The 13,169-nt window shown below is 34.4% G+C and overlaps 2 protein-coding genes across 2 annotated transcripts in view; one reads left to right on the top strand and one right to left on the bottom strand.

Moving 5' to 3' along the window:
• LOC106099652 (protein unzipped) overlaps positions 1 to 11,063 on the top strand; it is a 32,019-nt gene extending 20,956 nt beyond the window's left edge. Inside the window, exons 3-4 of the mRNA XM_013278251.1 lie at positions 7,933 to 8,140; positions 8,320 to 11,063. Of these exons, the coding sequence (XP_013133705.1) occupies positions 7,942 to 8,140; positions 8,320 to 9,485 (1,365 nt within the window). The 5' untranslated portion in view covers positions 7,933 to 7,941 and the 3' untranslated portion in view covers positions 9,486 to 11,063. The remainder of the gene's footprint in view (positions 1 to 7,932; positions 8,141 to 8,319) is intronic.
• The window catches only part of LOC106099651 (protein FAM73B), a 50,332-nt gene that overhangs the window by 28,906 nt on the left and 8,257 nt on the right, over positions 1 to 13,169 (bottom strand). The gene's annotated exons all lie outside the window — the stretch shown is intronic.

Raw genomic sequence — 13,169 nt, 5'->3', positions numbered from 1 at the left:
CGCCAAATTACGAACAATAAGCGATACTTTTAAAATGGCTTTACAAAAAAACTTCTTTCCAAACATTCGGCGACGCATATCAATGTGCAGACGTTCAACAATCCAAGTTTCTTTTTAAGTCTCACCCATGACGCATACTCGTTTGACCGCATCCTTGACTTGAGAGCAACTGCGATGCGATTTAGGGACACTGGGTTCAATTCCCATGTTGTAAATATTCAAAACAATTAGTGTTTTCGCTTTAAAGACATATTGCTAACTTGAATATGAACTCTATACATGTATCTTCTAAGATAATAAAACAAATGCTGTTTATAACTTTGATGACAAGGCAAGGTTTTAAAATGTCGACTCATCACGTTTTTAATTCCGTTTTCTATGCACCTAAAATAGAGTAATATTACACATAATTCTTATGAGATTCTATAGTTGTCGTAAATGAATAAATCAAACGCAGTCGAATAATTATATTTAGCTCTAAAATGACGACTCGTCTGAAATCAATGCATCATAAATTATTTATAAGTAAATGTCGTCACTTACTTGAACGACTGTGTTTAGTCTCGCACGCAGTCGAGACAGACGGACAGTTCAATCGCATCTGCTCTGTACGCAAACGCTTTATTTATTACTTCCTCGATAGTAAATAAGCTTATATAAGGTCGGTGATAATCATAAATACTATGCAAATAAATCATTGAATGTGTAATTTAGCTAAGTGCAAATTGCTGCCTTCACAAGTAGTCCAGGGAAGTGGTGATTAGCGCAGGTGCGATGATGCCGCTCGCTTCAATACGTTATACGGTTAATTAGTCCCTAGTTTGATTTATAGCCACACTTTGTCTTCGCCCCGGTCAACGGTACCTATTTATCTATATCGGATTGCGGAGCGTTGACGTGTAGCGGCAACTCGGAAACTGCAGAATAAAACAATGTTGCGGAGTGCCGGTGAATTTTCAGTCATTACGTTGCGGAGACACGCAGGCTTGCACACGTGAATGTTTTTTTTATCCTGCGAATCTTTCGACACCGCCACGCATCGCGAATGATGCTGAATGTAACACCGATGACCCAATTGCAGGTTGTCGTACTCTATCTGCGTGAATCATTAACTACGAATGCGTAAATTGAATTGATATCCCTAAGTTCTTATCAAATACGTATTCTATTTCACATTTATGAGTCAGTTGCAATTTGATACGCAATAAGTCATATGTCATTTAATAATTCAGATTAAAGCCTTTGCCTTTTGTTTTGATCCCTCGAAAGAAATCTTCTTAGGTCAATTAACTTAATGGATTAACATTTTACCTGTATGTGGGGCACGTGTTGCGTGATGACCGCAAGCAACTCGTTCTCACCGCGACTGACTGTCCATTAGTGTAATACGTGAACTAAGTACTTTGCTTTCGTTCAGAACTGACACTCTAAATATTTTAATAGTTTTATAATTCACGCGATGACCCAGGTCACGGCTTATAGATAAGCTTTTATAGCAATGCTTTAGGCCTACGCTAATATAATCCATCTACAGATTAACATATCGCCTCATTTTTTTAAGTAGACGAGTTTTTGTCTTTCTTTTATTTTATTAGTTTTAAAACCAAAATACATTTTTAATCAACTACCCTTTATATCAACAAAAAATAAAGGATCAATTTCCTTCGCCCTATAACGTCTAAGACCAACGATTTAGTTCAAGTACTAAAGCCCGGATCCTTTTATCTCTGGGATATTGTTCGATAGTAATCCTCAGGGCAATAACTTCTATCAATTTTACGAAGTAAGATGAGTTGAGAGAAAAGGCAGATTAACAGAAAGTCTGATTAACTATTTAAATATAGTAGCCTATTATTATAACTATTTAAATGCAGTAGTGTCTTACTCAACATGGGTGAGTCCCCAGTATGAATAGATCATAGAACCATAAAGCACGGCATTTCACAACAGTTGTGTATGGCTAATATCCTCGGGTATGTAATTCCCACGATATCAGCTGGTTCATGCACCGGTGCGCGCCCAGCAGCCCGTGACGTCACGACCACTGATAACGGGTCGCGGTCTCGTGGATACGTGGGCAAAGAAAATTCATACACTTTGACTCGACCTACAATGTTAACGGAAATACGTATCACGGCCGTGACCCGAGTGTTCTAGATTTCAATAATGCAGTTTTCAGTCAGTTCTCCCGCTTAATTTACATAAATGTGAATCACCTTTGAATAAGCAAGTTTGTCATAAATCAAAACCAACACTGTTGGTTTTGATTCATTTGATTACAAAGTTTCAGGTGCTAAATTTCTAATTAAAATTATAATTATGAGGCTAAATCATAAAATTAAGTATTCAGTTTCTCTCCCCTTTTGTTTTAAATTCAAACCCTTTACGCTTCACTATCTAAAATTGCATCAACAGGCGAATTTATTTATTTTCATACAAATTAAACGCAAAAGTTTATTGATTGGACATAAAAGATATCGATAGCAGCTCATTTGGAGTCACCTTTCCTTGAACCTAATCATAGTTCTGCAACAGTTAATATATTACTAGTAGAAGTAGAAGAAAAAATGCTAGCTACGCAAACAAAATGTTAAATTGCAAAACGGGGTGATTCCGTTGCGAAGCTGAAGAAAAACAATTCGCGGAAACTTACGATTGAAAAGCACGATAACAAAATAGATAGACCAAAAAGTACAATGATTAAAACTGTAAAATAAAACAACAAATAGGACAAAGCGGGCGCGAGCTCTACAAAATGATTTATGGACAGTTAGCACCGGTAAACCAGAGGCGTCGGCGCCCGGGAAAGCAATTTACTGTGACGCAAAAAACAGCCAGCGCCCGATAGATCGACCCGAGCATTGTGCCGGCACGAAGCAGCGAGCGCTGTTATTAACAGATCAACTAACGGATCCAATCGCTGCACATACGTTGGACTTATTATGAACTTTCTTTATGGAAGTCACCTTGGGATTAGAGGGCTAAAATGATACCTGTCCAAGAGTTAGCAGTGCCTCGCATTTTCATATTTGCGAAAAACTTAATTATAGTTTCACCGATTACACCAAGTGCCACAACTGTACTATGGGTAAAAAGAGTAAAGAAATCTAACAAGGTTTTTTTGACGCTGTGACTATATGTAAAATAGTAAATCATGGCCTCATCATTTGTCTATTAGATCGTAATGAGATGATTTCTAGTAAAAATATGTAACGTGATGCGTAGTACAACGGTGTAGAGAAAGTGGAGCAGCGTCCAGTTTCATTAGCTATCGAGATGGGAAGGCGTCCGATAACAAAGCCATTACACGATAATTGCCTTTCGGTCAGCCTTCTCCCTCCCCTACCATTCCACGTCCGACCTCCGCCGCACATTATTCAGGATTCATAAAGGGTCTGACATTATAAATTTCATACAGCTTATTCAGTAAACCGTTTGCTGATATTCTGCTTTTATTTACTGTCAACATATGGATGCATTTGTATTTTGATGGCAGAATGGTGAAATAAAATTAAAAAGTAGCAAAGTTTTAACAAAACATTTTGTATTGTACTCCAATAAAAAGAGAGAAAATAAAATTGGAATTGGATTACAGTGCGTTACTGGAATCATAAGTTGATAGCCTTATTAACTATAAGATCTGTTTTACAATAGAGCTTGAAAATTGGAAAATCTTTCACATAGATTCTTCGTTCTTGTGCCTGCCATTCTTCAATGTAGGAAACTATCGCAACAATTATTAATCTCACCTTTGAGTAATAACTGATATTGAAAACGTAACATGAAGTCGCATCTTATAGTTATAAAGTCTACCATAAATAAGATATAGATATGAAACGGGTACAATATCTACATTGACTTTAACAAGACACTATTACGTACAATGTTGTTCATAACAATGATTGCAGGTAATGGAGGCGAATGGCGATGGCAAACAAAGTTATTCACGACCATTCCACTAATAGGGAAAAGAACAGTTACCCAATTTGTTTATAGATACCTTGAAAATGTTAACAACGTATTCGGATTTAAGATTTAGGTCATTGATATAAAGAGTATGCGAAGCTAACAGGGGTCAAGTGTTATTACTCTCGTTAATGATACTTAAATTGATACTTCGATATTTATTATACATCCGGAGCGACATCGTGAAAAATATATCTGTCATTTAAGTGTTGAGATACAGGAAATATGTGTTTTAAATATCTTTTCTTTTTAATTGACGCTCTGCGATAATTCTGAGTTATCCCAAGTGCTAAGTGGCTGTTGATTTTTCTTCGTAGCGTCTTATGATGTCAAAAGTGCGCTTGCAATTGAGGAATGTGAATTAAACAAACATTTGTAAAAGCTAGTCAATCTAATTGAAGAAGTAATTATTGATAGAACCGCATACACAGTTCAATAGTTTATAGTATTAATAGGATCAAAGTAGGATTAAGTACGAAGCTTACGTGAAAATTGAAAGCTTAGCTCTCCTGCACGTCAGTATAAGAACAATAGGAGACAAATAGCTTTGCATACGTTCATAGGCGACGCATCGAGTTATCATCAGACATTGAGCCCTTATAATGGCGCCAGTGTGACCTGCATATCGTTGTCTATTAGCAAACCCAAGTGGCATAGAGTAGCTTTACGATCAATAAATTTAGTAATAAATTTTATTGCTGTATAGTTGTAAATTCAAGTTGTCTTAATATTTAAAACGTTTTTAAGGTCGAAGTAAGTAAGTACCTACGTAGTTTATTTTGCGCATTGCTTTCGCCACTTAAACAAGATGACATAATCTCTACGTATGGAAAGGTCGTATTGATAAAAAGTCTTCCTGTATGATATCGTCGGGCGCGGTGACGTCGCCTCCAGACAAAATTATCCAGGAAGACGTAATTTATTTTATTTTATACAAAGATAATGCACTCCATGATGCATGACTACATTTTGGGTGCAATTTTTATTCGTGAGAGTAATCTGGACGTAGTATTAGCAGTGAATATCGGATTCTATCTTAAGACATTCTATTAAGGCTTTGTCTTTCCTCAATCTAATTGACCCAATTACAAATAGCTGCAGCGTAAATAGATCGTAGCCGTCTATAGCCTTATGACCTAAATGTTATAGTTACATTGGTAGACTAACGAAAGAATACAAAACCATATTATAAATATCTCTAAACATCCACAATTAAAAGGTCAGAGCTATATGCAGATTTAATCAATGCTTACCAAACGATCGGCTCATCTATGTTTGGAGAGCCCTTCAAATGTCAAGAGTTGATCTGTTTATAACAATATGCATACAAACACTCGAGCTATGCCACACCTACATAATTGATGCTACAATTAGTTCCTGCTAGCTTGCATTCTTCAATTCGAATTTATCTTTGCTAACTAAAGTTCAATGTGTTAGAGAGAGCAAGACATAGAGTATTCTATTTGTGCTGTAACATTTTTCTCTCTCAACAGTAATGAGTGAAGATTTACTTTATTAGGATGAAATCGATGTTTGAAAGAGTAGACCTTGAACGTTTTTTCTCGCATGTTTACACGAAGCGTATTAAATTCAATAGCCATTAACATTGACAATGACGCAATAAAGGACAGTGTGAATTAGTAGCGACATGACAATGATGCATTCATCAGTAGCGTCAAAGTGTCATGAATCGTAAACTAAACTTTATTACCTATACAATATACTGAAACAAAATGAACAAGAATAATTTCAATTAAAAAAAAAAACGTGTCATCATGGAAATTTCTAGTTCATGATTTGCACTGGGGTATAAATTATTGGTACTAATACTAAAAAAAAATTAAGTAGAGTATGACGAACACTTAGCTACTGAACACAAGTTACATATACTATGCTCATATAAGTTGTAAAATCATCGTAATATTAAAAACACTCCACCCCAGTTCATGTCGCACCACAAACATTTACGCTAACATAGGAACAGCGCCTGGTACATTTGAATAGGCAATGTAATAGTAAGTGAGGAAAGTCAGACGGGAGGTGTCCTTGTGTTCGGAGCGGTGTTTCCCCTCGGCGCATCGAGTACGAGACAAGTAGGACCCATTGTTTCGGTAGGAATTCGCAAGGGCGGAAAATCGAAATCAGCAAGCACCTCGGAAGTATTCTTTATTTACTTATGCAATCCACCAAATACTTCAATTATTTGGTCGGTTTTTTTGTTATCTGTGCTTTTATATGAAACAAATGACGTATGTTTTGTTTCTCGGTAATTTAACTACTCAGTAACTTTAACTGTGACAGTTGAATAATAATTCCTGTATAACGTAGGAAAAGTATAAACTAAAACACTATCAACATGGTTGAAATAAATGAAGTTGCTGATTGTTCTCAAGACAAACCTCTATTTGTATAATTCAATGTCTAGATAACCTACGATACAAAACGACGTGACCCGCAAGCATGACGTGATATATTATAAAAACAATCATTTAATTTATTTCTATAGTCACATAATGAATGGGTTCGTTTACGTAATTTATTAAAATAACCGTTAAATTAAACGCACCGGTTTCACTGTCAGTTGTCTTTGACGTTGAGTCAGATTATCTCCCTACTAAGTTATTGTCATTTAATCGAATCACAAATGGGCAAGACGGGATTTGTGGGGACAAATAGGTCGTGTCAATCCTCAATTGAACTTTTTAAATCTAATTTACTCCATTTGTATTAACGATGAGTTATTGTTGCTCTCGAAATAGCTGCGTGAAGTCCGATATGTATTTTTTCTATTAAATTATTTGTGTATCTTTTACGTTAAACAAATTAGAATTATTTTAACATTAAGTTTGTCTACTATTTATTTCTATAATATATTGTTTGCTAATGTTAAATATCATAAATCTTGAACAATAGACTGTTTAGACAATACTAATTGATAGAAATGTCAATTAGGATTATTAAAAGCTGCAAACTCAATTGAATAAGGTATTATAGGAGAGGTATGTATGTCTGCAACCTTGGTACCAGTTCATATTAATGATCAGTTGTATTCAAAACCTGTTGGTGTTGTCTATCAACGTTGTATTTAAATACTATACAACTCAAGTTCACGCGAAGGTCAAAATGTATCAACTAATTTGTTGTGTCTGTTTGAATTTAAAAAAAAAAAACAAAGCCATATTATTTAAATGTTATTTTATAAAACCTTATGGTTACTTAAATAACTTTTAAACCATTGAATCAGCAATAACGTCATTGCCTTTTGTATAAACATACCATATAAAGTCGTTCTATTCAATATTTGTACAGGTTAATAAAATAAATTGGTACAATGCACGTTTGAGTAGCATTGAAGGACAATGTTAATTGTAATATGATTGTGTACTCTACGAAAGAAACAATTAAATCGATTACTCCAGGCGCCAGCAAGTCCACGTTAATATGTGGTACGTCTACGGATATCATACTTTGATATTATACCCTTTTATAATTGCAATACGATTTAAATGCATTCCAATTATTTGTTAAAAATTACAATGTATAAAACCTCTAGTTAAATAGCATTTTTTATTTTAAAGGTATTGGAATACATAAGGTTATGTTAAAACGTATTTATTACACGAAGGCAAAAGCTTAAATAATTTAATAAACAAAATGAAATTTGTGAGAGCTCGCTGCGTCACCTCTAACGTAATTATTTTGTGCTAAAATCGCCTCATGAAGTCTAAAAATATTGTTTCTGTTAAATACTGCTGACGAGTTTAAATGTATTTTATCTGATGATAATAAAAAAATTATTAGGTTTCAAAAACATATAGAAACGCAATTTAAGAAATTGCAGCCATGAATGAACTGGAAAGGGAAAGAAAAGTGACTGTAATTTGTAGTTTCATGGTGAAAGACCAAAAACCGGTCAATCAATGCCGATTAAGATTGTTTGTATAAACGGGTTTTTCTTTGTTCCAGGTACTAAGTATGAAGGAGATACGAAGTTATGCGAGAGGATGGTGGATGGTGTTAATAGTGGCCACAATGGCCGGCCTCGTGCAGTCCGACGCCGTCAGTCTATACAACGCACAGCTTAAGCAGATGGTTACTTCAAGCACACTCAAATGGACCACCTTGAAGAAAGAGGCTATGGAAAACTATGTCACCGGGGTTGATTCTCCTCAAGGTAAATTTGGGTTAAACAATCTAAATTTTTTCTGACCACAGTTTACTTTAAAAAATATAATTGAATATTATGCAAATGTTATTAAAATGTTTTGAATTTGCATAGAAATTCATTGGCTTTATTGTCCTTTCCTTTTTATTAACTTTAAATAACAAGTCTCATAGGCCATTTTGTTTCAGGACCAATTTATCTTTGTCGGTCTCGTCACGAGGGCGATATGCTACTTGGCTTGCTAAAATCCGATTATAAGTCATGCTCCATTGCTGGAACAAAAAACTACGAGATTTTCGAAGTACTCGAAAACATTGAAAACGCATCATTGCTAATATGGAAGCCGTGGGGCAAGTATCATGCTAAGCCGAGTGGCGCTGTTACCATCGACTCTTCGCTCGATTCCGCTTTTATTGGCAGGATGAAAGCAGAAAGCGGTTATTCTCACTACATAGGGAGGATTAATTACGAAAGTACAATCGGTCATTTAATCACTTTCGATGACCAGAATAATGAACTTGTAGAAAACAGTGGAGAAATTCTCGTCGAAATTGAACCTATCAGTTATAGAATTGAAAATGTACAAGTGGACTCGGATACTGAACACATTCGTCAAACCGACCCTCAAGTATTCGAGGAACGAATTTTGCGAAACGAAGACGAAACTGGCGCCACGGTTACCACTGAAATTGAATACAAGTATAATTACAGCATATCCTGGGGTCATGGGCACGGCATTGCTATCGGTTTGAATACTACCATAGTATTGAGCGACGGAACTGTACTCCCACAGATCGAATGGGCCAACCCCTATACGGAAGAAAAAAAGGAACTTTACAAATTGGAAAAATACCTCGAACCAGGGACTGCTTGTAACGTTACTTTCAGAGGTTACTATACAAATAAAGATGTTCAATATACTGGCAAGTTAATTACGAACTATAAAGAAAATGAACCCAGGTCCCGGCCAATGAGGGGTGAAAGAATCGAAAATACCGTTGAAGTAGAAGCTGTGTATGGTGAGATATATTACCTCGTCAACAACACACTGGTGCCGACCACCACAACCACAACAACTACTACCACCACCACAACAACAACTACTCCTCCACCGGAAACTGCTCCACCAGCGCCAGAAGAGAATGACATAGCAAGTCCCATGAAAAAAATGAATTCTGGTGAAATCGACAGCAATGATATGATGGGAGACAGCAGCGAAGGATTGGTTAAGGCAGCTAAAGAAGACAACATCAATCGTTCGGTAGTCGGTGGACTTGGAAGCAAACCGAACGCTGGTACGGTCCAAATATTATCCACGGCTCTAATCATTCCAGTTTTTGCGCTTCTTATTTAAGTTCACGAGTTGAAGGTTAATGTTTTTGTTGTATATAGTAAATCAGAAGAATATCATTGATATAGTCGCTTTCAAGTTTAAAATGTAGTGATTGTCATCTAAGCTTTATGCTGTTGTTTAATGGTGTGGTAAGAATACCCTTTGGGTAAATTTGTATATAGATTTTTTTACATTAGACATTCCTGTTAAATAATTTCATTCCAGTATGTAAATTATTGAGCCAAAATTAAACAGATGAGTGTAAATAGATTATGTATATAGTTAAGGATACGGAAGTCGCAGAGCGACGGATTACATCTGGACGTCACAAATGTTAAGCTGGTTAGAATCGTGGAGTCGATTATGAGAATAGAGTCACTGTTACCAATACATACACAACAAATTACTCTTATCACTTGAGACTACCCATATCGACGATAAATTTAACTGCTAAGCTGTTCAACTTGATGTAGGAAAAAATTATGTAGCCGTTTTGGGATTGCTTGTGTTACCAGGATCAAATGCTATTTAAAGTGGAAAAAAAGTTCTAAAAACAGAGTTATATCCCAATTTAATTAAATAATAACATTACCTATTGCTTAAATCGTAAATAAAAATTACAACTATTTTAAGAGCAGCTAAAATTAGTATTTCTTCCATAACAATATTGTGGACTTATTTATTCTATTTTCTTGGGTAGTTCCGTACTTTTATGTTGTTATTTCTAGTTATAAGTTACAAGAGTTTAAATCCAGAATTGAAAGATATTATTTTATTTAAACTTGTAGGTTTAATGAATATTTATTTTGTTTTAATTTTAAATTCGTTAAAATAAGTTTAGTTGTACATGGCACGTATTTCAATAATATTCAAATATTAATTTGTTGTTATTGCCAAAGGATTATCTATATTTGTGAAAAATTAACTATTTCAATTTTCTATCCCTCCGTCATAAGGCTAATAAAGATCCATCGCAATATACCCAGATAGAATAATAATAATGCTTAGCGATGGTCAGACTATATGTAAAAAAAAAGATATTTTTATATATTCATACTTTGTAAGTGTTCGCTCTACGGATAAGCTGTAGTTACATTAAAATAATCCTTCATACATTTAGTTATTCGCTTAAAAGAGTATTTTCAGTATTTTGTCACAAACTAGAATTTAGTATGTTCATGTTAGATTTAAATTAAAATGAAATCTCGTATCTAAATATGAAAAAATAAATCCCACCTAGATTATTTATTACATAAGTTTTAAGTTTTAATACATATGCAAAATGAAGATATATTTAATTGTACCAACAAAATCTTTCTCAAAGCATTTGCCAGCTTTATAAATGTAAGAATTAAAAACATATAATTGAAAAATATCTATGCATAGTAGGTTAATGCATCTGTGGTCTTCATGTTCGATGTAAGATTTATTCGCTTCTTTCTTAAAAAGCAAATCTTTGCCGCAATGTTATGGCGACTGTTATATGTCAAATAAATTCTCTATGTATATGTGAAAACCTCTAACATCAATATTGTTTTGCGAAGCATAATTGTGATGTTCCCTGTAAGTTTGTTTTAGTTCATTAAACTGTAAATTAAATTAATAGTGTTTTATTTTAATATCAATTAGAAGTCTTAGAAGTCGTTATACTGTTTTTTGAAAACTGTATAATATAGATTTATCCTACACAAATGGGGCAATGAGTCCAGGAAATATTTGAAAATTTTCAGTAAGTACAGCTTTTTGTTTAAAAAATTTAAGCTTTCTACAAACTATTTAAAATAATAAAGTGCAATTAAAAGTAAGCTTCAAACGATATCCATATAATTTTGATGGCATATCTAAAAGTGAACTCACAAATTCGATGTTCCTGAAAACTGTTTATCTTTTAGGACAGTTTCTGTACGAAACAGACGGTCGTAAAAACACGGATATGGCGATAAAATAAAACTTTTGCAAGCCTTCCCTTCCCTCTCATTGGCTGGTGAACCCTTTTGTTAGCAAGTTGGTGAATAAAATTTAACATAAACATCTACATGACACATAACATTAGACTAAATAGTTTGATATTAATAAGGGAAATTTAACCAATGACTTAAGTACATAAAACAAGTCTTGGGCATAAAAAAGATTCATAGTCAATTATACCGGAATGCGGTGTTGAATTTCGGTATCCCAAACATTGCAAAAGAATTCCAACCAAAAGGTATTCGACAGAAATTGCTAAAGGTAAAGTTCAAGGCGTGCAGTTGGCATTTTAGAATCGCCATTAAGAGGATAGTTACGGGAACCTTTTCCTGTATGTCCTAATTTGTCAGAGTCGTAAAAAACATTGGATACATCATGAAAACGTGAAAGTTGTTAGAATTGCTGCCATGGAAATGTCATGAAAAAATCTAATTTGACAAAAATGTTTTGTTCAAGGTGCTCAAGGTAAAAATAGTATAAATCGGATTATATTTCATCAAATTAATTATACAAGGGTATTCACCTTTTTTAGAGCAAATATTTTATAATACTTTACAAATAACACGAAATGTTCTTTATTAAACGAAATTACATTATGCAAGTAATATAAAGTAATAAAATGTCTGGTTTAATACTGAAACTTTGTTTGTTTTAAAATGTTTTAGAACGAGATAATCATATTAACAAAATTCCAGTCTCGTAAGACACATTGAACTTTGAAAAAGTCTCTAAAACCACATTTTAAATACGCAAGTACATTAAAGCGTATGTAAAAGAACTTTTAGCCATATCACGTATTCGCAGCATAATGTCGCTGTCAGACAACGAACCCAAATGACCCGGCCTCCAATTCACATCGAGTTTGTCACGATTTTAGTCATCATCGTCCAGTTAGTAACTGACAACTTATGTAATACCAGCTTTCGGACGACTTTCGATGCATAGAAATAAAAAAAAAACAAACTAAAAAGCCTATGTGTTCTTCCAGACTATGTGCTACATCTATGCCAAATGTCATCGAGATTCGTTCATCCGTTTAGGTGACAAACTCTTACAAACATCTATCCATCTAAACATTCGCATTTATCATATTAGTAAGACAAAATACCGTTAGAAGGCAAATACGATTTCCTTTAAATAATTGCCTCAGGTGGTAAATTATGTGATAAAAATAATACCAAGTTTAGCTCGTGTGGTAACCAAGGCTATATTTTTGTGTTTTATGAAAATCGGATACAAATAGATTTTAAAAAAAAACACAGCAATATAAACTGATATAAATTCAGATTTATTCCTCCACCAGAAATATAGATAACTATATTTTAAGATTTATATTATTCTGTTGGCGAGATTTGTCGTTTAATGTTATCGTGTGAGTTATTTATAACGGTCGTCAGATGGCGCCAACGACTCAGCGGACGGAATATTAAAATAACACCGAAGACCTACTAGAATATATCAATCATCAAACATGATACCAATACGGTAATAATAACGAAGTAACGGCCCGAGTCGAGGGTCTTGAGGGAGCCCTCGAGCTCAGTTAATCATAAACGAGGTTTAGGCTAAGCGCCTTCTGCGATCGACCACCTCAAGTCCGGCGAATCTGTAAATGCCTCTTTAAAGCAGACAGTGGCAATTCAGTCACAAAAAAACAAAATATTCTCAAAAAAACAGTACACTAAAAAGTAACGAAATAATTCCTTGAAAATAGTAAACCTACCTTATTGTAACTGT

The sequence above is a fragment of the Papilio polytes genome, unplaced genomic scaffold (assembly GCF_000836215.1).
Source record: "Papilio polytes unplaced genomic scaffold, Ppol_1.0 DF824102.1, whole genome shotgun sequence".
In the NCBI taxonomy this organism is placed as follows: Eukaryota; Metazoa; Arthropoda; class Insecta; order Lepidoptera; family Papilionidae; genus Papilio; species Papilio polytes.
The sequence above is the reverse complement of the archived record's forward strand: the minus strand, read 5'-3'. Positions and strand labels throughout refer to the sequence as shown.